The sequence below is a fragment of the Mya arenaria genome, chromosome 8, assembly GCF_026914265.1.
Source record: "Mya arenaria isolate MELC-2E11 chromosome 8, ASM2691426v1".
In the NCBI taxonomy this organism is placed as follows: Eukaryota; Metazoa; Mollusca; class Bivalvia; order Myida; family Myidae; genus Mya; species Mya arenaria.
This window is the reverse complement of record NC_069129.1, coordinates 73,397,185-73,424,548: the sequence shown is the minus strand read 5'-3', so window position 1 is coordinate 73,424,548 and position 27,364 is coordinate 73,397,185. Positions and strand designations below refer to the sequence as shown.

The following is a 27,364-nucleotide window of genomic DNA, read 5'->3' as shown; positions in this document are numbered from 1 at the left end:
ACATATATTAAAGATTAAAAACACCCCAAACAACAATTAAGTATAGTTTATTTATTATTTCTCAGGGGATTCCGGTAGCTTGGTCAAATCATTATAATCGGCAATCCGACCTGCAAACTACCGGAATCCTTGTCACTTTCTGTATATGGAAATATGATTATAAAGGTGTACCTCGTAGAACAACACATATATTAAAGCTTAAAAATACCCTAAACAACATTTACGTATAGTTTAATTAGATTTGGGTACCAAAAACATTTCAGTAAAGTTTAACTATTATTTCTCAGGGGATTCCGGTAGCTTGGTCAAATCGTTATAATCGGCAATCCGACCTGCAAACTACCGGAGTCCTTGTCACTTTCTGTATATGGAAATATGATTATAAAGGTGTACCTCGTAGAACATTACATATATTAAAGCTTAAAAATACCCTAAACAACATTTACGTATAGTTTAATTAGATTTGGGTACCAAAAACATTTCAGTAAAGTTTAACTATTATTTCTCAGGGGATTCCGGTAGCTTGGTCAAATCGTTATAATCGGCAATCCGACCTGCAAACTACCGGAGTCCTTGTCACTTTCTGTATATGGAAATATGATTATAAAGGTGTACCTCGTAGAACATTACATATATTAAAGCTTAAAAATACCCCAAACAACATTTACGTATAGTTTAAATTAGATTTTGGTACCAAAAACACTCCAGTAAAGTTTAATTATTATTTCTCAGGGGATTCCGGTAGCTTGGTCAAATCGTTATAATTGGCAATCCGACCTGCAAACTACCGGAACCCTTGTAACTTTCTGTATATGGAAATATGATTATAAAGGTATACCTCTTAGTACATAACATATATTAAAGATTAAAAACACCCCAAACAACAATTAAGTATAGTTTATTTATTATTTCTCAGGGGATTCCGGTAGCTTGGTCAAATCATTATAATCGGCAATCCGACCTGCAAACTACCGGAATCCTTGTCACTTTCTGTATATGGAAATGTGATTATAAAGGTATACCTCTTAGTACATTACATATATTAAAGCTTAAAAACATCCCCAAACAACATTTAGGTATAATTTAATCAGATTATGGTAGATTCCGGTGGATTCCGGTGGATTCCGGTAATAAGGGGATTCCGGTAATTCTATGGACCGCTGAGTTAGTCTCACTGCAAGGTACATATAATTATAAAGTAGTAAAACGCATTAAAATAATGAAATTGCGAGGTCTAATCAAAGGCAATGAAAGTATAAAAACGATTCATATTGGGAAATGAACTTTAACAATGCCAAGGCACAATCAAGCGGCAGACTTTCAATCTTTTTTTGTATAGCCCACCCAAAATTGACATTGTGCATTCTTGTATTGCTGCAGTACACTCAACAAGTAAGACCCACTTTCCTTGATCACTCTGAGTTGATGATCGCGGATTTCCCCCGAGTGTAAAACTGTTGCCCTCACTAAAATCCCACTGAGTTCCTCCGAGTGGTTGGTTTACCGCTGAGTTTAATATAAACAATAACGTTGAAAATCCTCCGATTTATACTATTTATTATTGGTGGTTTAAAATAGCTTTGATGTTTTAGGGAATTTTCCACAGAAAACCAGGCAAGAAGGCCTTCAACCATGGGCTTTGAACTTTGAACGATACTGTTTGACCTCCTGATTTTCCGAAAATGTGTAATTAGTAACCTAGCCTTTTTTCGGGTGAACAGTGTAGTGCGAGTGCACTCTTTGACCTGTTGACACATGAAGTGCTGTCGTCACTGGTCTGTGAGCACATCTCGGGGAGTTCGAGATCAGCTGTAGAAGAAGCAAGACGTACTTTGATATACTGCTTAATAAAGACCTCACGTGTTCTTTCCCTAAAGTTAATGGTAAGCTAGGTTTGGTCTAAGTAATAATAGGGAATACTTTAATGGTGGCAGCGGTGGGATTATTAAGCCGTTCCAGTGCAATTGTTGCTGAAATTCTGCAACTTTTGTTGGCAAATTTTCCTCGAGAATTTTCCCGTGTTTGAAGTCGCATTTTTTCGTCAATTTTTGGCCGTTGTTAATTTTCTTCTGGTCTTACCAGTTGATTATTTTGATTCTACGTCGTAGTCTTCATGGACTGCCACTAACCCGGCCCCTTTGTTTGCTTTTGTTTGTTTTTTGAGGCCTTTTCAGCGTCCTTAGCAACTTTTCGGACGGGAAGAGTAGCCGGACAGAAGACAAACAAGGTCGGTGGTTGTACAATCAAGTTAATCTTCTACTCAGGAGCATTTGATTTGTAAGCATGGCCAGTAGTAAAGTGCTTGTAAACTTCTTGTCTGTTGAAGACTTGCAGACAATTCCAAATATTGGCCCAAGGTTAGCATCTACTATTGTGGATTTGCGTGAGCATTATGGCAATCTCACACCAGAAAGTTTGCAGACAATGCTTCGGCATAAACTGCCGGACACTGTCATGCAAGAGTTGGATTTCACCCCAAACAGAGACTTGGTCGGCAACACCTGCCCACCTCCTCTAGGTGTACAAACATCCCATACCACCCCTCTTGTTTCAAAGATTGAGACAGAGGTTGATGGGTTTGAGACCTTGGTTGCCTCTGCACAAAAGCAGTTGAATGACCGCATTGATCAACTTACATCAATGCTACCTAGTGTCCCACAGCACTATAAATCTGATCATGTATTGCCACGCCCCAGTGTTTACAATCAGACAAATGCCCCTGCTTCAATGGCCCACCACTATATGCCAACACCACAACAGCTGAAACCCCAGTACCCCGTTCAACAAAGGTTGGACCTGGGTAGACTGCGAGAAAGTGACAGTGACGAGGATGTCCAGTCAGCGTCTGGTATCCCTCGCTCATACAGTACCCGACAGAAAAAGGTACGTATGCATAAAAGCAGTCGGTTACCTCACTCCAAACTCCTGTCCCTTCACCGTCTTGATTCATCTGCTGATGAGTCCGACACTAGACAAGCCCCAATGATAAAGAGTGAGCAAGTCAAGTTACACTCCTCCTTACCTGATAAGGACCATATTTCGCAAAAACATGCGGAATACCCCCAAGAGGTAGTACAGGCGTCCCCTCATGGCCACTCTGTGCGCAAGGGTAGTCATGCATTGAAGGATATACCTAAATCTCTGGTATATGATGGTAAATCGAGCTGGCATTCATTTGAAATGAAGTTTCAGCAGTGTGCACAATCATTTGGCTGGAGTACAGATGATTGTAAACTCTGCTTATTACATTGTTTGTCAGGGAAGGCACTCGACAAATGTGCTCGATTGCTTCAATGCAGTCCAAAAATGCCTTACCGTTCTTTATTGAGCAAACTTAAGGAGCGGTTCGGCTCAGAGTTTCCCGCCTCTGCGCAAGCCAAGTTCGCTGACGCTTCCCAGGAAAAAGGTGAGTGTATGGAAGACTGGGCAGATAGGGTACAAGAGTTAGCGGCTGAAGCTTTCCAGTCACTGCCGGAGACCTTCACAAACCAGCAGGCGATAGACCGCTTCTGTCAAGGCCTGCAAGATCGAGAAGCTGGTCATAGCACCTTCATGCGTAAGTATAAGTATACAACCATTGAAAAGGCCATGAATAACATCAGGTTGTTTCAGCATTCCAAGAGTGCTATGGGCAAGAAAAAATCTATTCATAAAGCAGTAGATTATGACGAAGATGTAGCAAATGTCTACGCCGTTCAGAATCCTTCTGGACCTGCGTTAGACATGAGCGTTCTCAAGAGAGAACTACAGAGTCTGCGAGAAGAGGTGAAGCGGCTTGGAGAAGCTAGGCCCACTCAACTGCGTAGCAGACAACAGCGTTTCAACCGTCCGCGAGGTACGTATGGCTGTTACATTTGTGATAGTAAGTCGCACTTGATCGCCGAATGTCCCCACAAGAAGGACTTTAAGGCGTTTGTTTTAAACGCAAAAGGGTCAGAATAGGGAGCCAATCCTTGACCCAAGAATACTCCGGCTCAAACCCAGAACAGCGAAACGAGGTATGTAGCAAACTTGTTTCTAATGAGACCGTACCATCCAATTCACTACCAGACGCCCCATCTGCAGTCGTTGTTTCATTAAATGAGACCACAAATGACATACAGTCAGATGAACAAGGCAAAACACCTTCTCCTTGTTTGACACCAGGTTCTCTGCCAGCTGATGGTACAGTACTTGCACCTCCTGTCAAGGTTTGTTTGTTAAAGTCCATATCAGCATTAGCAAAACCGGTATGCGAGTTTGTTCTGAATTGCGATGTGTCTGACAATGTTGTCAGTGCGAAGCTCTTGCAAATTCAGAATGGTACAGAACATGTCATTGCCTATGGCAGTTACATCCTAACGGAAGAAGAGCAGAAATACTGCACTACGAGAAAAGAGCTGTTAGCAGTTGTAAGATTTACTCGGCAGTATAGACATTATTTGCTTGGTAGACCTTTTAAGGTCCGGACCGACCACTCAAGTTTGACTTGGTTGTTAAATTACAAAGAACCGCAGGATCAGTTAGCTTGTTGGATTGAGGAATTGGCTCAGTTCAACATGGTCTTGGAGTGCCGATCAGGAAAGAAGTCACATCCTGGTCACTGCAATTCATATGTAGCAGGAGTTGCAGTTGGAGATCTTCCTTGCGGTGGTTGTAATTATTGTGTGAGGGCTGACAACCAATGTGGTTCATTTTCCCGGAAGGTAGATGTAGTTCCGATGACAGCGCAGAAGGCTGAGGTTGGGGAAGGTCGCGCCTTCGTGAACCCAGCATCCGGGAGCGTCTGTCAGGGAGTGGGGGCTACAGCCACATTGGGTAGTATACAACGGGCACATAGTATCTCGTGGCCGGAGGGCTCAATGATACAGAGTGAGATTGTGCACAGGGGATCAGCGAGTGCTCAATACATTACAGAGCAACAACACCATGTCTGTGACGACAGTGGCAAGCCGGTGGACAGAGTGTGCTCTCAGCAAATAGCTGTCTCTGAAGTAGCCGTTTCAACTGAGCCTGATACTCAGGCTTCTCCGACAACAGCAGAAAGCAGGACATGGGATCCAGGGGGGAATGAAGTATCAATGACAGCCAGCGCTTATGGTCAGCGACTGTAAGCAGTATCCTGAAGTACAGGATTAGCTGCCTTCCTTTTCTTCTAGGTGGGAGGGGGAAGGTGAAGTAGATGGGTTTACAAGAGTTGAGCCCATAACACCTAGTTGCAGTTGGTTACTCCATGTAGCCTCACCCAGAAGTGCCGGAAGAAAATATTTACTGATGTAGATATTTTGGTACACGTCGGTGGTTCGTTCAACATACTGGTTGGACCAGCCCTAGCAGTGATCTTGTCAGATACTTTTGACTTGATCAGCCTTCTACAGACCCCGGTGCCGTCCCAACAAAAGAAACAGGGGGAGAGTGTAGTGCGAGTGCACTCTTTGACCTGTTGACACATGAAGTGCTGTCGTCACTGGTCTGTGAGCACATCTCGGGGAGTTCGAGATCAGCTGTAGAAGAAGCAAGACGTACTTTGATATACTGCTTAATAAAGACCTCACGTGTTCTTTCCCTAAAGTTAATGGTAAGCTAGGTTTGGTCTAAGTAATAATAGGGAATACTTTAACAGTCATCAAAATTAGTCTTTTGGATAACAAGCCCAAATCTTTATACTACTGCTTGGCATTACATTTTTGAACAAGCACTGCTGTATTAAACCTAGAATTTGAGCAAGCCCGGAAAGCACTTGACTAGTGCAGAGCTTGTGGGCTAGTGCTTATTTCGACCACTGGGTGAAATGTGTTGATTAATGTGTTCAGTCATTAGTAAAAAACACGTTTATAAGATGCATGTGAGAATAGTGAGATACGACTGCATTCTTGTGGTATGCTAAATTCATGCAAAACTGGCAGAGAAAAAAGAATAATAGTAATTCTCTGGAGCCGTCATAATGGGTTGAAATTTTTAATAAAAAAAAGAAGGTAGATTCTTATCAAGTGTCCTCCGAGGAATGCCCTGTTCGTAATTCTTCTGTTGAATGTTCACCCTCCGAGGGCCTTAAATTCAAACTCTGAGGAACGTAGACAGTCAATAAATTCATTGTGTTGGCTGCCAAAACAGAAATGGGGGAAGGAGTGAAGAAGTGTATATAATGCACCAGTCATTTGAACCCCGGCCCTCCCCTCCAGGTCCAGGAATAGCGGGAAATTTGACTTTCGGTCCCCAGTATACCCCTGGACTTGGGGGGGGGGCATGCTTACATTTGATTGGTGCATAAGTCAATTGAAACAGCCTGTCTGTCGAACTAGCTTTCATAATGATACTGTAGTGCCACTGTACAGTTGTAAAGATAAGCAATTTGTGTGAGGATTAGTTACTTCCTGGCTGGGTGAGTGGCCTCGAGCTACTACATGTTCTAAATGTTGACTGCTGCTTGATAAGTTACTTTAAAATATATCTGTTTGAAGGCGTCACTTTTCTTTTGCTTCCTATCCTGAGTTTTCAGTGGTTATGAAATAGCACAAATCTGTTAGCCTTGCACTGGTTAAATGCTATCCATGCTTGCCCAAATTAGACGTAATATAGCAGGGCTTGTATTTTTGATACAATTTTAATTAGTCCAAGCTACATACGTAAGAGTTAACATGACTTTACATGTACATGTAGGTGTACACAGCCAAGTTATCCATGACACTTTATTTCCAAAAAAAAAAAACATAAACAGTGTTAACGTGAGATGTGCTTTCAGATGCTGGATGAGAACACTCAGCTGATCCAGAACATATCGGACTACCAGAGCAGGGGCAAGGCTGCCGAGTGTGCACAGTAAGTGTAATACTTACCAAAAATACTATAAAAATTGCCCAAAATTGCTTTCGTCATTAGGAGAATTTAAATATACTTGGTACATGTATGTCACCTAATATAACAAATAACTTAAAATGATATGTTTCAAGTTTCATAATATCAATGTACATTACAGCTTCCAGCAAATGTTACATAGGAATCTTGTGTACCTGGCCACTCTAGCTGACGCCAACCAGAATGTTCAGTCCCTCCTGCCTGTAAGTAGACTTACCAGTTCATCCTGGGGGAATCCCTTGAAATTTATTTGCAGAATGTGCCTTTTGCCACACTGTAAATTTGAATTAATATTTCATTTACCTAATTTCTGCCCTTGGCTAGGATTACTTCCAAGTGAGCATCAATGTTTGATTTATCAAACCAATATGTTGATAGACTTTATAGTTTGACAATTTTTCCTTCAAAAATAAGTCTGTTTCGATAATCAAATGCTTATGGATTGTGTTGAAATATCAAACAACTTGACTGGTTGCTTTAATAGTGTTCCTGCAGAGTATAAACTATTGTGACATACAGTTATGACCATATTGGTGATTTCAGGCTCCAGGTCCAAGCGGGATGGCTCCTGGCATGGGCGGGATGGCACCTGGTATGGGCGGGATGGCGCCTGGTATGGGGGGAGTGAGGAGCAGCGGAATGCCTACACCCAACCCTGGTGAGTGGCTCAATAAGCTTGCTTGCATACTGTTGAACATAGCAAAACATAGCAGAAATATATGCAATTTAGTTTACTAATTCATAACATTTAAGCTCAATTGCTTAAACAGTGTGGGCTGTTTCTGTAAAGGTCTTAGTGTAATATTTCGCTACATATGAGTAATTGAACTTCAGCTATTTAAGATTATGGAAGGTATGACTGAAACAGCCCCCAGGGTTCTCACTTCAATCTGAAAAATTATTAGGGTGCCAAAGAACAATCATACAAATAAAGTCAAACTTCAGCCTACTTGACATCTTAAAATAATCAAATATGTGAGTCCCAAAGAAAAAAAAATGAGTCCAGATACCAAGGCTGCTGTAAGTTAATACCAATCACACCAGCGTCCAGGATGGTTACTCCTTTCCTGGGTAGAAACCAGAACTGATATCCATTTCATAAGGCCTAATCATGTGGAAGGGCTCAGACTCACAACTTCGATGGTGGTGTTTATACCAGTAGACTTCCTACCCCTAAAAATTTGCATTTTATGTTGTCTAATTTAATAGTCCTGTTTACTTTTCTTTAGGCCCAAGTATGGGAGGTCAGGGCCCTGTCCCAGGTGGGCAGAGTTATGGACAACAGCAACAACAGCAGCCTCAACAACAACCAGGTGGTCAGGGGTACCCTAGTCAAGTTGTGCCCCCACAGCAAGGAGGTGGAATGCCCCAGAACCCAGGAATGATGCCACAGGGTCAGAATATGCCGCACCCCTCTCAGCCAATGATGCCCCCTCATGGGAACCAACCAACTGGCCCACAGACACAGGGCCCAATGTCACAGGGCCAGTCTGCCCCACAGTCTAGCCAGCCTAGCATGTCCTCTCAAGGTCAGCTTCCCATTCCACAGAGCAGTCAAGGTCAACATATGATGGGTCAGAATCACCAAGGAATGATTTCTAGCCAGATGGGTGGATCTCAAAACCAGCCAATGATGAATCAGTCAGTGATGTCACAAAATCAAACAATGATGTCACAAAGCCAGTCTCATGTGTCACAGAGTCAAATGTCAGCCTCTCAGAACCAACCCATGATGTCACAGAGCCAACCAATGATGTCTCACAATCAGCAATCAGCTTCTCAAAATCAACCAATGATGTCACAAAATCAGACAATGATGTCGCAGAGTCAGCCAATGATGTCGCAGAATCAAGGGATGATGTCACAGAATCAAGCAATGATGTCATCTCAAAACCAACCTATGATGTCACAGGGTCCGCAGATGATGTCGCAGAATCAACCAATGATGTCACAAAATCAATCAGTGATGTCACAGAATCAAAATCAGCCGGTTATGTCGCAAAATCCACAGATGATGTCACAGAATCCTCAGATGATGCCCCAGAATCAGATGGTGCCTCAAAGTCGGTCCATGCCTCAGAATCCACCGAACATGCCAAATTCCTCTGCCGGGGCACCGATGCGGTCACCAGGTCCTGCCATGTTTAAGAGACCACAAATGCAGAGTATGATTTACTGTCATTTTATCCCAGTTGTGTAGAGATGTTTGAATGGCTTTGTGATATTAAACGCTAGCACCTACAACAAATTGAACAATGTAGAAGCTCAGATTATCAGATATGTATTACTTATATACTAAGCATAAATTTTGGAGCACTTTATAAAAACATCTTTCCCTATTGTCATTTCAATCTCAGACATGACAGTTAAATGTCATGTCATTCTATTTCTGTCTGTTCTTAAGTAAAAAATGGGCTAAAAGTGTTTTAGAATTTCTTTGTATTTCATATGTTACCTAAGCAGCTAATGTCACCTGAACAATTGTTTGATTGAGAATGATATAATATTACATTGGAGTTGTTCATGCATTGCAGGTGGACAGCAGTATGTGGGTGGGGCCGGGTACGGGGGTCAAGGGGGCCAGTACCCTGGTTACCAAGGATACGGTGGACAGCAGTATGGGGGGTACCAGCAGCCCCGGTACCCAGCCTTCAACAGACCGCCAATGCAGCAGGGTAAGCACTTAAAATGCTTATTTATTTTACAGCGTTTAAACAAAGCATAACAGTTGCTTCCATTTAGCTGGACTATTTGAAGAATAATGAGGGTTTTTCTACACTTGTACCGGCATTGGCATCTGCATCAGGTTTAAGTTTTCCAGCAAGTTAGGATTTTTTGGTCCTATCTGATTAACCTTTCATTCATTTGACTTGATACTTTACAATATAGTTTATGGACACCAGAAAAATAAGTTAGACAACTCTATATGATCCTCAATACAAAAAATGTCCCCTGATTGACTTAAAAAGTTTGATTAAAGTTTTTCCCCAAGTTTGGAGTTTCGGTCACATCTCATTCAAAAAATGCTCATCCAATTTACTGTTGCTTGAAATGTTCAGGGCCATCAGATGATTAAGTTACATACCTCAGATTAATCTTCAATACCAGTTGTTGCCCTTGATTGACATGGACAGTTTGGTTAGGGTTATTCTGTGAGTTGGGCCTGCAATCACTTGCTTGTTCACATCTGCAAACTTTCAATGCAATTGAAATACATCTTCACATAAGTGTTCATTGCCATCAAACAAGTATGTTGAATAACTGTACATGATCTGCAATCCAAGTAATCGCCATTAATTGACTTTGATAATTTGGTAACAGTATTTTGGTACGTTGGGACTGTTGGTTACATCTCAAAGATTATAATCAAGTTAGATGTTCACTGTATATGATCCTGAAGATGACTTATGCCGCCCCTTTTTGACATTCGTATATTTTATGAATCATGCATGGTAATCAGTTAAACATCATAGACAGATTGGCATAAAGTTGAGCGCTCTGTCTTGCCACATTCTCTGTTGTTTGCAGCTGACAAAACACTAGATGCTATTCGCTGCTTATTTTTGACAGTTCAAGTTGATTCAATCTTAAATGTTTATGTATGTAATCAGTTTTTAAAAAGGTTGAATATTAAATTCATGTAACCAAAATAAGATTTACATAAACATAGAGAAGTACTTGACCATTGATGTTTTATGTTGCTATCATATATGAATTTAGAATTTATAGATCAGGGTTGTTTCTTTATGTGTATTTCAGGAGGCATGCAGGGTAATGGTATGATGGGTGGGCCCATGCCAGGTCCCCAGGGACAGATGATGAGCCCCATGCAGGGTGGGGCCATGATGGGGGGTCAGATGCAGCCTCCTGGAGGAGGCCAAGCCCAGGGGCCCAGCCAGGGAGGCCCTACCAGCTCAGCTAACTAAATGTGCATTTCAGCAATAACTATAGCTTACCGGGGAATTAAGGCCAACCAGTTATATCACCGGATGTGCGTAAGAGTTTTCGCTTCGAAAAAAGTGGAAATTTCCTATGCAGACAATTGTGTTCATATTGAAAATACATACTTGCCGGATTGGCATATTTGCTCATGTATTCCATTACATGAAAGACTAGAGGTTGTTGGTTGACTGGCAACATGATGTAGAGAGGATACCATCACAACCATTGTTTCCTATTACATTTATCACCGGCTTAAAAGCCTTTATTCATTATTAAAACCTGTATGTGAAAAGTCAGGTCTGAAAAATATGAAGTGAAACTTGAGCACTGCTTAGTTTAGCTTCAGCACAAATTGCACACTTGACAAGCACAAATTGTACACTTGACAAGCACAAATTGTACACTTGACAAGCACAAATTGCACACTTGACAAGCACAAATTGTACACTTGACAAGCACAAATTGTACACTTGACAAGCACAAATTGTACACTTGACAAGCACAAATTGCACACTTGACAAGCACAAATTGTACACTTGACAAGCACAAATTGTACACTTGACAAGCACAAATTGTACACTTGACAAGCACAAACTGCACACTTGACAAGCACAAATTGTACACTTGACAAGCACAAATTGTACACTTGACAAGCACAAATTGCACACTTGACAAGCACAAATTGTACACTTGACAAGCACAAATTGCACACTTGACAAGCACAAATTGCACACTTGACAAGCACAAATTGTACACTTGACAAGCACAAATTGTACACTTGACAAGCACAAATTGCACACTTGACAAGCACAAATTGTACACTTGACAAGCACAAATTGCACACTTGACAAGCACAAATTGTACACTTGACAAGCACAAATTGTACACTTGACAAGCACAAATTGTACACTTGACAAGCACAAATTGTACACTTGACAAGCACAAATTGCACACTTGACAAGCACAAATTGTACACTTGACAAGCACAAATTGCACACTTGACAAGCACAAATTGTACACTTGACAAGCACAAATTGCACACTTGACAAGCACAAATTGCACACTTGACAAGCACAAATTGTACACTTGACAAGCACAAATTGCACACTTGACAAGCACAAATTGCACACTTGACAAGCACAAATTGCACACTTGACAAGCACAAATTGTACACTTGACAAGCACAAATTGTACACTTGACAAGCACAAATTGCACACTTGACAAGCACAAATTGCACACTTGACAAGCACAAATTGTACACTTGACAAGCACAAATTGTACACTTGACAAGCACAAATTGTACACTTGACAAGCACAAATTGCACACTTGACAAGCACAAATTGTACACTTGACAAGCACAAATTGCACACTTGACAAGCACAAATTGTACACTTGACAAGCACAAATTGCACACTTGACAAGCACAAATTGTACACTTGACAAGCACAAATTGTACACTTGACAAGCACAAATTGCACACTTGACAAGCACAAATTGTACACTTGACAAGCACAAATTGCACACTTGACAAGCACAAATTGCACACTTGACAAGCACAAATTGCACACTTGACAAGCACAAATTGCACACTTGACAAGCACAAATTGTACACTTGACAAGCACAAATTGTACACTTGACAAGCACAAATTGTACACTTGACAAGCACAAATTGCACACTTGACAAGCACAAATTGTACACTTGACAAGCACAAATTGCACACTTGACAAGCACAAATTGTACACTTGACAAGCACAAATTGCACACTTGACAAGCACAAATTGCACACTTGACAAGCACAAATTGCACACTTGACAAGCACAAATTGCACACTTGACAAGCACAAATTGTACACTTGACAAGCACAAATTGCACACTTGACAAGCACAAATTGCACACTTGACAAGCACAAATTGCACACTTGACAAGCACAAATTGCACACTTGACAAGCACAAATTGCACACTTGACAAGCACAAATTGCACACTTGACAAGCACAAATTGTACACTTGACAAGCACAAATTGCACACTTGACAAGCACAAATTGCACACTTGACAAGCACAAATTGCACACTTGACAAGCACAAATTGCACACTTGACAAGCACAAATTGCACACTTGACAAGCACAAATTGTACACTTGACAAGCACAAATTGCACACTTGACAAGCACAAATTGTACACTTGACAAGCACAAATTGTACACTTGACAAGCACAAATTGCACACTTGACAAGCACAAATTGTACACTTGACAAGCACAAATTGTACACTTGACAAGCACAAATTGCACACTTGACAAGCACAAATTGTACACTTGACAAGCACAAATTGCACACTTGACAAGCACAAATTGTACACTTGACAAGCACAAATTGCACACTTGACAAGCACAAATTGCACACTTGACAAGCACAAATTGCACACTTGACAAGCACAAATTGCACACTTGACAAGCACAAATTGCACACTTGACAAGCACAAATTGTACATTTTACATTTAGTCCACCAACAATTTGTTTCCCACAGTTTATTTGTTATACGGCCGTTTTTAATAAAAAAAGAACATGTAGTTTCCACCTGCCGTGGATGGGCGTGTGGCGTCCAGTATGTTGTACGCTCAATAACTTGAGAACCTTCTGTCCAGTCATCCCCTAATTCGGTCAGAATTTGTATTAGCTAAATATCTTGGACAAGTTTCATAACAAGTCATATGGCTCAAGTCGCTCGAGAGTTATCACTCTTGAATTATAGAAATTACCTTAAATTGTTCTTGTCAGCTCAACAACTTTAGAAGTGTTGTCAAATCACCACCACATTTTGTCAGAGTGTGTATTTGCGCGGACAAGTTTGATAACCAGCCATATTGCTGTTGTCACTCGAGAGTTATCACCCTTGAATTTTAGAAATTACCTGAAATTGGTTTTGTCAAATCAATAACTTAAGAAGGCTTTGTCCAATTACCACCAAATATTGTATTATGTAGATCAAGTTCATTTACCAGCCATATCGCTCCATTCATTAGTAATTGCTCTTTAATCATAGAAATAACCTCAAATTAGTATTGTCTGATCAATAACTTTAGAAATCTTTGTCCAATCATCTACAAATTTGGTCAGAATGTGTATGGGCATAATATGTCAGACAAGTTTGGTACCATCCATATCGCTATAGTCACTCGAGAGTTATTGCCCTTTAATTTTAGAAATTACCTCAAATCGGTCTTGTCCGATCAATTACTTGAGAGCATCATCACAAAATTTGGTCAGAATGTGTTTGGGCAGATTATCTTAATCAGGGATGATAACCAGCCTTGTTGCCTCAGTCACTCAATAGTTATTTCGCTTGCATTGGCAAAACCTGTATTTACTGTGTCTGCTCTCTAAATTTGGCTTAACATGCATCCGCTCATCACCAAACTTGATGTTCTTAATTAAGACGGGCATATATGGGACAGTTGGCGCTCTTGTTTACAGTCAGTTTTGTGGGCAACTTGGTCCTGTTGTGTGCCTGAACAAAGCTACTAGTATTTGTTGTATGAAATATTGTCTTGTATTTAATAGATTTTATGGTTTTCTGAACTTACTTATTAAATGAGAACACTTGTCTACAGATCATGAAGCCATCATATCAACCAGCGTTTGAATGCTAGATTTATAAATCTCTTTATAATTGGTTGTATTGAGATAGATTTGGAAACAAATACTTTTGGTGGAAATATTGCTCAACAGAATCATTTTAAAAATTCAATACTATTTCTGACACTCGCTATAAATAAAGTATTGGATTGAAATTCTTCTTATATTTCGTTTTACGGTGGTTGATAAGGTGCCCCTAATTATAGCTTTGCCCTTACAATTTTGGTGCTTATCATTGAGAACATTTTGTGCGCTTTTCTTTAGCTTGCATTAAGTGATCATTACAAAATATATTCACATTTCCTTCGAGAAATATCCTTATAAAGGAATTAATTTGAACAAGTTTTGAATATGTTGGTTTACATAGCTATTATATAGCTATTATTTTGTGTAGTAGTTTAGATGGTTAATGTACATACTTTTATGGAGTCAAATAAAGTCTATAGTCCAGTATATATGTGTTCTTACTCTTCCAAATCATCAATGTCGTCAACTTTTATAAGTTTATTTTGAAGTATCGAAAGCCTTGGTGTCACGGGCGTGCAAAATTCGAAATCTTTAACGTTGCCCATACCACAAAAATCATCATAGATATATTCAAATGAAACTTGGTGCAAGCATTGTTAGAGAAAATACGCCTTAATAGCTGTTCAGTTGTGCTCCTTATCGACTAAAAATGGGGGGGGGGGGGGGTGTGCTTTTGCTTGGGCTCAAAGTGTAGAGAGAGGGTATTATACGGAATAGGAATGCCCTCTGCTGTTTTATTCCCTAACATGTTTTGTCCACTCCATATCATATACACGCCGACTTAACACCAGCTTCAGCACTTATCTGTGGTGCAAGAAAACGAGCGGTGGGCAGTTCCGAGATGCAGCTGTGCCTATTGTCTATTTGTACATACGTTACTAGAAAAATTATTTCAACTGATAGTTTTTACATCGACTTTTTTCCGAAATCGGAGAATGTGGTAGCGTGTAAGAACCCTTTCACTACAGGTTGGCTACGGTTTTGTTTCAATATAGTACGAATTCTGGTTGCAGGAGCTTTTCTCTCAATTCGGACTTATGCACATTTTGCGATCTGTTGACATTTCAACTTCATATCAGCGCATAGACACACCGTAAGAACATCCGGGCGCATGCGTATATAACTGATGTATAAAACTTACGTCGGCACAATTCAAAACTAACCAGATCTGACAATGGAAATATGTATGTCTTTATAAAAGTGTTGACGCTGTTGCTCTAGTGATAGCGTTGTGGAGTTGCGTTGGCGCTTTGGTTGGATTTGCGCTGAAAGTTGATATGATTTAAAGCGTTTGGAAGGGATACAATATGGTGACATGTTTACCATTCATTGTCATGTTTGTTTGCCGGATCTATTATGAGAATAGCGATGTGTTAAGTCTAGTCTATTGTCACTTTAACAGCATTTTCGACGACTGTTTTTGCGACTGGAATTTAGTGTGAAGCTTTTGAATTACCGATAATATGATTACTGTGAAATCATTTATATTCGTTGGCATGAAATTTCGTGGTTTGCCGAAAAATAACAATTTTGTGGGTACTTGAATTCGTGGTTTTTCATTTTTGAATTAAGAATTTTGCAAACTCTGAAAACACCGAAAAGGTGCGTATATTTCAGTAAACAATCCCTAAAGATAGCTGATGTTTACCTAACCCTACAAATTCAATCACTTTTGAATATCATCTCATTTCAATATTTATTCACACGTAATGTTTTATAAGTATATTGAACGCGTTGTTTTGTACATTGTCACGATGGGTGCTCAGTAACATCTTGTAAACCTGGAAATTATCATGAATAGCACATCTTTAAAATGATTTCGTTTATTATTTGTTAAAGGGAGATATAATATATTAACAGAACAATGATAGTAAGATATACAGTGAGATGGATATTTACGATGTATATTGCGGCCTCTCTAACGAATAAACTAGAGTATGTACATAACATGGCCATTGAAAAAGTGAATAAAGGGTGTATATTTCGTTGGATCTTGAATTCGTGGATCACGAAAACCACGAACATTAATGCCACACGAAAATAATGATTCCACAGTAATTAAATCACCCAGCAACCGAACACTGTAAAAGTGGTTTGCTAACAATGGTCATTGACACTTACTCCGCTTACTGCGAAACCCTTGGGTGCACTTCAATTGACATTTTATTAAAACTATTCTGATTTGTATTAATAAATTATAGTATGACTATGTCACATATTCATACGTTGCTTCACTGGGAGTTCGTCTAAAAGTTTAAACGTATAATGTACAAAGGGTCGCTTGCTCATGCTCATTTTATAGAATAACGACTGAAGAACTAACACATGCCAGAACGTTGTATTGCGTGAAGGTTTGCGGTTTTACCTCTAGTTATAACATGTATCGAATTACTGTTTGGATATATGTTGCGATTACGTTGCAAAAGCACATGGCTATTGTAACCGGAGGCCTGGCTCCATCGGACAGACTTGACTCCGGACTTCCAACGGCATTATTACATTGGCAGACAACTTTAGAACAACACGCCCCGACGAATGACGGGTCACAAGATTTAAAACCGACAAACCGGTTTACTGAAAACCAACCAATGTTGACTAAAGACAGAACATATATTTTGAAACCAAGCAGCCTGTACCCGGAAGACGCGGAGGCTTCTCTGGCAACAATCGATGTATCTTCAATTTTTGACACATACATAGACCCAGATATTTTACAGACATCATACGGTCAGTCTGGAGCTGATATGACGTCTGGTATATTTAGATCAACGTTTGGCTTTGGCGCCTTCCAGAAAACACCGGAACTTGTACCATCGCCTTCCGTTCCTGTCGGGCTGTCGTCTGGTCCTAAAATTTCAATGAGAAATCCACAACTAACAAACGGCTACACAACTGTAACAACATTATTTTCGGCAACTACGAAAGTAGATATTCCGCAAATTCAAACGGATGTTCTATTTGAAAATCGAATCTCAAGCTCATTTAGTGCACTGTATATAGAATCAAAATCCAATCTGCGTTCCAATATGCCTAATATCTTTGATCCTCTTTCAACGGCAAGCGGTACCTCGAATGCGCCGCATATTCGGTCATCTATGGTGCAGCATGGCACAGAAGGTATAGGGACATCGACTTTATCGCCCGTAGCGACGGATTTCGGAACATCAAACCCGACGACGTTAATACCTGGTGCAAAATCGCTGTGTTCTTCTGGATGGAATAACACTGCGGCAGAAAATACCAATGGAACGCGTGCAGAAAAGAATATCCTCAACGAAAATGGCGAATTTCTATTTGAATCAGAGACACTAGGTTCACACTGGATCCAAGACCCATGGTTCAGTGAAACTACATTTTCAGCTATTAAATTTCAAGAGTCGATTTGCCCGGGCTCTTTACTGTGTAATTCATCCAACTCTCAACCTATCTTAAAACAAGAACAGTATTCGTGCTGCTCAAAGTGCAGTTGTTCCAGTACCTGTATTTATTCCGGCGACTGCTGCTTGGACGCTGAAGGACTGTATGCCGGCTATTTACCTCATCTCACTTGTGTACTGCCTGTGTTCCCCAAAAGAAGCTTATTGGACCTTGAGCATGTGGACCGTAAAACTTATATAATGACGGAGGTGTGCCCAGACGGTCTTGCGGAAAATTCCGCAGTTCAAACTCCTGTGTTCAGCACTGTTACAGGCAAAACGTACCGAAGCAAGGGCGTTGCTTTGTGTAACGGTGAAACCGCATTTGATCTTATATCCTGGACTCCAAAAGTAACATGTCCGAACATGGTACGAATTTTAAATCTGTTCGTTGGAGTAACGGATTTGGCGTCCTTAATTGAAAATTTTCAAGCGTTTGATGACTGTTACATCTCTTGGATACCTGTCAACGTCAAAGCCATGGAATGCCGTAATGACGAGCGTTTAGAAGCGGGATGTGACAGTTGCTCAGTTTCAGGTCCATGGCTGGAGAACCTCTGTCAGCGCGGATTTACAGCCCCATACGGTCACAGTGACGGTCAGATGTTTAAGAATGTGTTTTGTTTCGGTTGTAGTTATCTCAGCAAATCACTCAGATTGGATTCTTGTACATCCGCTACCGAAGAGCGTCTCCTCAACCTTGAACAGCTTCCGGTCGCGGCGACATTTGATCCCGCAGTTTTGAACTCATTTATCAAGGACATTGCCAGTGAAAGTAATGGTGGTTTGGACTGCAGATGCCAGAATTGCAACACGGATTTTGTACTTATTGATGGTTTGGTAAGTCATATTGCCATATAGCGAATTTGTTTTGAACTATGTTTATACATAGCATGTTTATAGTATAGTACAGTTTCCGTAATACTTCATAAATAGTGACATTATAAAGATGCACTCAAATGTGATTGCTTATGACATTTCTACCAACTAAGAGTATGATCCCAGCTAGCCATAACAATAGATAAAATAAATGAAACGACATGACTTGATGATTGCAAATGTTCACCATGGCGCTTGCAAAACCATTTTCTGAAGGTCAAAGGTCAAGGTCACACTTAAGAGTCATTGATCAAAATTACTTGTTATTTGGCTTGTGCCGCCTGTAGCTTGGCCATGAATAGTGGTGTTTTTTTTTAAAAAGCCTGGCACAAATGTTCACCACGGGAAGCCGGTTCGTCGCATTAAAGACCCATGTCAGATGTCGATATGTCAAGGTCATACAAAATGGTCTTTGTTCAAATCCCTTGTACTCTGGCTTGTCCAGCGGCTGTAGCTTGACCATGCCTATTTGGGACTTTTACATTGTTTGGCACTAACGTTTAGTATGAGAAGCCGGTGTCTCATGGGCTAAACTCGTGTCCTACGATCATAGTTACACTTGGCTTTAAAATTACAATGCGTTTGGAATTTTAGTCTTGGAACTTAACACAAATGTCCACCATGAGTAGCTTGTCTGTCGCCTTGAAAAAGCCAAAATATAAAGCATATAAAACACTTTTCATATTCAATTCAGCAACCTTTCGGGGAACTATTTAATCATTGATATTCATTGGCGAGCTTGGCATTATTGGCGCTGAAGAAGCTGAAGCTTATTTAGCGCCATAAGTGTTACCTTTGTCCACCTGTATGTATTTCCTTCAATCGCTCACTTGCCAAAACCTTCTGATGGTCGAATGCTCTCAGATTGCGGCGTGTCTAGTGATTTGAAAACTTCCCTCGGTAAAAAGATCGAAACCAAATGTAACAACGTTTCATACTTTGTAGGACATTTGTGCACGGGCGATGTGTTCTCCGACGCAGGTGCGCGTTAACGGGGACTGCTTCAATATGTTCCGTATGGTAAGCGGCCTAGATGTTGAATACCGAGTGGACTTCCGTGTTAGCGAATCGCTCGCCGATGATATGCCATTACTGTCCAAGAAGCTGGGGAATGAAACCTACTGGTTGATCAAAGATGAACAGATCAGAGTGCCTATAATTATTAGAACGGAAACAGAGCGCAAAACCAGTGGCCTTGGTGGGGGGTTTGTGTATTTTACTCAAAAGATGGTACGTCGAGTTGGTGTTCTAGAAGACTTGCAGGCAACCTTTTACCGTTTCAAACAAAGAGTGTCGTCTGCAATAAATACAGAAAGGTTTTCTCCTCGGTTATCCAGAAATTTCAAATTGGATGCTGCTCATTTCAGGGGCTTACATTTATATTTCGAGGGACACGCTTTAAATGAATTTCCAATGATAGATTTCCAGTTTTGTGACAGCATTCAGATTCCATTGAGCCAATACGGTGTCGCGTTTAAAGGCAAGGTTCTTCTTCTCGGATCAGGTGGCCAAGTGTGGTTTTACGCGAATGAATATTACCTCAGCAGAGCAGTTCAGCAGAGTGACAGCGGTAACGGGCTCAATGTCCAACCATTTACTCAGTTCGCACACATCTGTAAGACCACGTTCCTTGAGCGCATTCTTCAGTGTGTGAACTGTTCTACAGGGTCACAGAGAGGAAGCATTGAAGATGTAACAACGTCAGATGTCAGTTTTGCAGGAGAGCTGCAAGTTCACGCGTCAATCACCTTTTTTTGTCTTGGAATTCTTACTATTTTTTAGTCAAATTATTGTGTGATATTCACTGTGCAATTACTTGTTTATTTCGTTTAATACAAATAGATCTATACAATGCAAAAGAAATATCATTTTTCGACTACCTTGGTCTCAATAAAGATTCTTCAATACCACTAGTACTACGCATAATATGACACTGGCTGTAGATACTTTTTTCATACCTGAAAGTGTTCCATGTTTTCGACCTCGGTGATCATCTAAGATAGCTACGACTGACCACATACTTGCGAATGATATTGACACTAGCATGCCTGGATCTTGTTCTTTGGCCCCTGACATTTAAAAAAAGAGTAGTTTTTTAAAGGCATAGACATTAGAAACGTACAGAAAACAGGATTTCAGCCGAGCCACAGATTCGATGTTGTAGGCGTGACCAACAGTTTCGAATACAAAGCAGCCAACAATTTAAAAGAAAAGCAGAAAAGTGGCCTTTAAACTGAAAAATAATGCCGAACTTGACCTCAGTGTCCTCTAGACAGAAAACTGACGAAACTACCACACTCGAACTGTGAAAGTTGCCCGTTATCTTAGTTTTTGTTGTAAGTTTATTTTGGTTCAGTGTTCCCGCAGTTTCGTGCAATAAAATGGTCAAAAATGGACTCCTCTTTTGTCTAAATGCACCGTTCCAGAAAAAAAATCGGTTCGGCTTCCAAAAAATATCAATCTAATGTAAAGGTTAATTGAATGTAGATGCTACACTAAGAGTTAACAATAATATACAACTGAGTGGTAGGATTTGACCTGGTGTTTAAGCAAACTATGGTAGCCTAAAGTGGACGCTGATATGTCCATATAATGATTTCAAATGGTGTTATTTAACATTGTGTCGGCTGACATAAAGGCTCTGTCACGAGTCATAAAAAATATAATACACACAATTATTTAAAGAGTTCGGAAAAATTGTTTACCATCATTTTTCCTGCACGAGTTAAATTAATATGATTAATATGTGATGGCAAATGTCTCGTATGAAGGTCGTAGAGCGGGGCCGTGTGGTCAGAATGGTAGCAGCCGGGACTCCCATAGGTCGGGTACGTATGTTCTCAAAACGCGATATTATTCAGGCATTTCATTTTTTGATTGTTCTAAATAGTGTACGGTTTAATGTTATTCCGATATTCGTGTATCATAATTGTATTTGCGTTACGTTAATAGCACCATAGGACGTATAACAAGGCTAGGTCGGAAATGCGTACAACCCCGTACCAAATTAAGCATACCAAATTGATTTATATTGTCTTTAGGTTTAAAATGTTCTCACCCGACACCAGAGAGATATTCAACAGTTATGGGAAAAGCACAATGAAAAACGGAAGTATTGCTGATCGTCCCCGTCGGCCCAAAGGCAACGTGCCTGCGGCGCGCAATATTGTGACATCCACGTTTCACATCTACGGACGTAATACATGTACTTCATACAAGACAGTTCTGAATCGGTTGAAAAGTGGCGGCCTGCGCGCTCGATGTCCATACCTCGGATGGTATCGACACCTAGACATAGACACCATCGTCAACATCGGGCCCGGCAAACACATTAGATGGACCCGGGCAGTGGGGAGAGATATAAAACTTTTTTATAATGTTATCTTGATGTTTAATACTCAAGATGTACTTTCTCCCCACGCATTGTGTTAGGGTCTTTCTTTTAACACTAGAAATCAGTGTTTTTTTGCGTTCAGTTTTAGTGTGCTGTTTTCTAAATAGTCTTTTTACTCTCCAAACAATGCAACATCACAAACTTATATGTGTATTAAGCAGTGCAACAGAAATTGGTTAAAACTAATTATTTAATCCATCCATCCATCCATCCATCCATCCATCCATTCATTCATTCATTCATTCATTCATTCATTCATTCATTCATTCATTCATTCATTCATTCATTCATTCATTCATTTTATTCACACATTCAGTCATTCACACATTCATTCACAAATTCAGTCAGTCAGTCAGTCAGTCAGTCAGTCAGTCTATTTATTTATATATTTATTTATATATATATATATATATATATATAATTTTTTTTTAATTATTTATTTATTGATATATTAAATCATTCATTTGACTTTATACGAATCGCTTTCTAATCGGTTGAACGTTTTGACAGTTACCGTATTTCTTTTGGAAAAAAGTAATGATACAAGCGTTTGGGTTTCGCTTCTTGTGTGGAAAATATTGGAAATAGTTGCATTTCCCAAGAAGCCCATTTATAAATAAACGGATGATGCAATTTATAATGGATTAAATAATTTCGTTTTATGCTTTATCAGTGAGATAAAATTGATATTCGATGTTTGAAACAGAGCATATCACGTTTTAAAATTTTACCCCTCTCTCATGGCATCGTATTTATTAAAACCTTAAAATATCGTTTATGCAAAAATGCTTTACCTTTTCCATGTGTTTTATTACAAATTTATCTTAAAACGTTTTCAAAATATTTCCTGTGCTTGTATTTTAAGAAATAAAGATATATACATATAAGCCCGCTAAAATTATTGTAACCTTTATCTTGAAAATGTAGCTTTTTTCAAACAATATACATTTTATCGTAAAACGTTTAGCGATATTTGCAGTGATTCTTGTAGTCAGCACTGAATTGTAGTCTTATACATAACCAAAGATATCTAAATGCTATTTGAAAAGCATTAAAAATTGTTTGAGTGATATTGGTCTACTAAATATTATTACACGCATGTAAAACTATTGGAGAAATGCACGTAATTTTAAAAAGGCATTTATTGTTCATGACAAAATATTAATCAAATATCAACTGTCACAAAGGCAGCTTTTCATGGAAAAATAAATATAAGCAACCACTTATAAAGCATTTGACTATACATTTTGATATGCATTTGCATTAAGTGACGGATTCAGAACTGTCACATTGATATCTGCATATTAAAACGAGACGTATTTATTGCAATGAAATGTTAGCACTAGGTGACAATTCTTGATCCCGTCTTTCATCTTCCATCCATCACTGTGACATTGATCTCTCCGAATATTCAATGTCGGTCGTATTCCAATTGTAATGTTTTCCCTATACGAATATTTAATGTCGGCCGATTTGTAATTGCTTTCCCTGTATACACTTTGTAGCCGTTGTTTATCCTTCTATATAAATATCTTTTTTCAAGTTATTGCAGATATTCTCAGAAGAACTACGAAGAATTATGGTTTAGCCATTATATTATCCCTTGCACTTTTTGTCAAATGTTGAATCAAGCACGCTGACTTTCAAAGTGTTGTCATGAAAGATAGGGCTCAATGTACAAGTCACGTCGGAGACCAACTTGCGATGAGCCAGGTTAGTTGTCATCGTATATTGTGTCTCTAGATAGTTCCTGAACTCTGTTAACTGGCAGCTACATCGCAAAGGATTTTCTCGCATGTCCACAAGAATTGTTCCTATTGATTTGAGTTTGTCCGTTGCCTCTTGTGGAATCGTTGCTATTCTGTTGTTATGCAAATCAACAACTTTCAAACTACATGCCTTTAAATTTTTCGGGAATTCGAATTCAAAACTATGCAAAATGTTGTTAGAAAAGTCAAGATGCTTCAGAGAAGGGAACTTTTCGGAATGAAGATGTCGAAAAAAGTCTGGAACGTGACTCAACTCATTTCTGGACATGTTATACACCTCTAGTTTTGGAAATCGTGAATACTCGGGTAATAATTTTAAATGATACTGGCCAGTTTTTCTGCTCCCACTTTCATCCACATATCTTAGGTGAGGATACACACAGGGCGTTTTCTTCACCTCATGTTTTCTCCTGGAGTGCGAGTCTGTTAGCAGCCCCGGCATTTTATCACGCTCTTCTGGACTCATTATGAGGTCGTAATGCACATCTCTTAACACAAGTGACTCCAGTGTATTTTGACCACAGTCTGTCTCCCGTGGAATCATGTTTAGATTATTTCTCAACTGAAACATTTCAGAAAATGGAATCACAATGGTAGATCTAGTCAGGGCTAAAGTTCGCAGCTGATCTGGTAACGTCTGTACCATTGTCATCTCTGACAGAAACCCTTGGACTTTGCATCCGTCCACTTCAAGAGAGTGTATGTTTTGGGCTTTAAATGGCCAGGGAAGGTGAATTGCACCGCCATTGCATATTATCTGAATGGAATAGTTCGCGTTCTGTTCACTCGCTGACCATGTCCGTACCTCCCTGTAGTCCATCACCTCACCCGCTTTTACCGCACACTTTAACACTCTCTCCTGAGAAGCGGTTATATGAAGGTCACACAGGGATAGGCCTTTTCGTGGTAGAGTCGGTGCTGTATTCACCATATGAGTAACAATATCCATGCAAGTCACTACTAAACACAAGAAAGTATTACGAGTCATGTTTTCTGTCTCAGATGTTTATACAGCACTTCGAACAATATTTTACTCTTCTAAGTCTATTTAATTTCAGTTCGTCAATCATTTGGTAAATTATTTCAAATCAACTATTTTTGAATCACTTTTAGTCAAAGTTGAACATTTACTAATATGCAGTCCTCTTTAAGACGAGCGATAACATCAAATAATTGTATCCTTCTTTAATCAAATAAATTAATTACAAATTATTCATGAAAACTTTGGAATCTTCTTTCGAATATGATCATTGAGTCCTTTTTATATGATTACCGATAGACAATAAACGATATGTGATTATTATATTCCTTTTATATTACTATGAAATTAATTAACCTCCGTGCAGGTAATTAATGCCGCTAATTGGCGATTGATAGGACTAAAAACTAGCAAGCAATTAGTTACTCTGGCATGAACAAGGAAGTGTTGTATAGTGCTTGTTGGTGCGAGCGGTATTTCCTCTAAACAGCAACGTCGAACATTAGTGTCATCTTTTCTTCTAAAGCATCCTTGAAATACTCAGAATGTTATTTTTTATAAAATATATCATAAAATTTTCTTCCGAAATAAAATGTTGTGAAATGCAAAAATGGGCTTTAAATCATATGTTTTATTAAAATTATTAGTCTTATATTCGGTACTATAACTTCACTTACACCGTCATGTTATTAAGTTTATGATCGGCAATTCTGTATAACAATCATCCAAGAGTCAGCATTTTATGGGATGTACACGGGATAAAAGAATAATCCTTAAGAAGGACCATGTGATATATGTGTGACTTGAATTTCCCATATCGACAACAATTTCAAAGCCAAAGAAATGTCAATGTTTGCCTTTCGTGTCAGCGACAGATCTGAATATGTTCAATTGCAACATTACCTTGCCATGGAAAAAGCTTAAACTTATCAATTAAAAATGCTGAAAGGAGTTGTTCTGTAGACATAAACTACATATATTGGTTTATTTAACCTAAAACATAAAATAAGGACAATTTAAACTGGAGAGTAACAAGAGCATGGTGCTTTGTAGAGAAGGACCATTATGTTTGATGAACCGTTTAAAGGGAAACCAGGGCTGGTATTCAATATTCGTCTTATTTGGATATAAGAACGATGTAGCTGATCGGATTACTTGTTATTAAGGACTGACCAATAGAGTGAAGGAAGTCAATGATGGTTAACCATAAGATTAACTTAAGTTGAATATTGTATACCACCCCAGGAATGAGAACAACCCCATGGATTAGCTGTGTTTTATGCATGTCTTATTCAAATATTTGAGGAACTCATAGTTTATTTAGCCAGACGTTTTATCTATTACATTTATGGCCATAGCTCATTGCAAATGCCTTTTCAAACAAGATCATTTATCGGACCCTAATGAAGCCCGCCGCAATAATGATCGAGGACCTTGTGCGCCTAACATGGAAAACCATTTATAGCATATTTGCAATATGTATATAGATCTACAATTACAATTAAATCAAATATCACAGACCTTTGAAAACTGGTACCCTCATTCTCTTTTTTTTCCAAAAAGAGACGTTATATGTTTAAGAAAAAGTAACGTAGGGTACCAGTCTAGAACCTTGCCGTTAAGTGAAACCTTGACACAAATACGCATATTACAAAAACTACGGTAGTCCATTTCCCTAGCAGGAAAACAATAAAAATATGGCTTAATTGTTTTAAGCTGCAATGTGTTTTTGATAATGATGGAGGGTGATGTATTAAAGCCCATTAACACTTTGTACGAGTAAAATCAAAATAAGGAAATTACACTACAGAAGTATTTGATATTACAACATTTATTACTTTTCTAGGAAAGCATTTTGCTGCCGACGTCATTGTTACACTGAGAACAAAACACATTTTGATGAATTGCTTAACATAATGGACACCTTCCCACAACCATTATAAATAGTTTCATCTATGATACGTCTACTGTATATTGATAGGAACATCTGCGCATTTCCATATCGTAATGAAGATAAATTACTTAACACATCTGCGTCAAATCAATAAATTCTTCAGGGCTACATGGGTTTGTTTTAACTTGAAACAAAAATAAATTGTCATGTTGCCGTGCAACTCATAATTAGGTTAAGGCGTCATGTTGCGGTGCAACTCATAATTAGGTTAAGGCGTCATGTTGCCATGCAACTCATAATTAGGTTAAGGCGTCATGTTGCCGTGCAACTCATAATTAGGTTAAGGCGTCATGTTGCGGTGCAACTCATAATTAGGTTAAGGCGTCATGTTGCGGTGCAACTCATAATTAGGTTAAGGCGTCATGTTGCCGTGCAACTCGTAATTAGGTTAAGGCGTCATGTTGCGGTGCAACTCATAATTAGGTTAAGGCGTCATGTTGCGGTGCAACTCATAATTAGGTTAAGGCGTCATGTTGCCATGCAACTTCGTGCAACTCATGATTAGGTTAAGGCGTCATGTTGCCGTGCAAC

General features: G+C 39.3%; 2 protein-coding genes across 2 annotated transcripts in view; one reads left to right on the top strand and one right to left on the bottom strand.

Annotated features, from left to right (window-relative positions):
• LOC128242538 (uncharacterized) overlaps positions 1 to 11,245 on the top strand; it is a 13,863-nt gene extending 2,618 nt beyond the window's left edge. The window contains exons 2-7 of the mRNA XM_052959714.1: positions 6,722 to 6,798; positions 6,956 to 7,037; positions 7,378 to 7,492; positions 8,064 to 8,999; positions 9,369 to 9,509; positions 10,594 to 11,245. Of these exons, the coding sequence (XP_052815674.1) occupies positions 6,722 to 6,798; positions 6,956 to 7,037; positions 7,378 to 7,492; positions 8,064 to 8,999; positions 9,369 to 9,509; positions 10,594 to 10,760 (1,518 nt within the window). The 3' untranslated portion in view covers positions 10,761 to 11,245. The remainder of the gene's footprint in view (positions 1 to 6,721; positions 6,799 to 6,955; positions 7,038 to 7,377; positions 7,493 to 8,063; positions 9,000 to 9,368; positions 9,510 to 10,593) is intronic.
• An 11,852-nt stretch (positions 11,246 to 23,097) lies between these two features.
• LOC128243914 (uncharacterized) lies at positions 23,098 to 25,190 on the bottom strand. Its single transcript, XM_052961925.1, has one exon. The coding sequence runs from the start codon at positions 24,886 to 24,888 to the stop codon at positions 23,728 to 23,730; it is 1,161 nt and encodes a 386-aa protein (XP_052817885.1). The 5' UTR covers positions 24,889 to 25,190; the 3' UTR covers positions 23,098 to 23,727.
• Between the last annotated feature and the right edge of the window lie 2,174 nt (positions 25,191 to 27,364).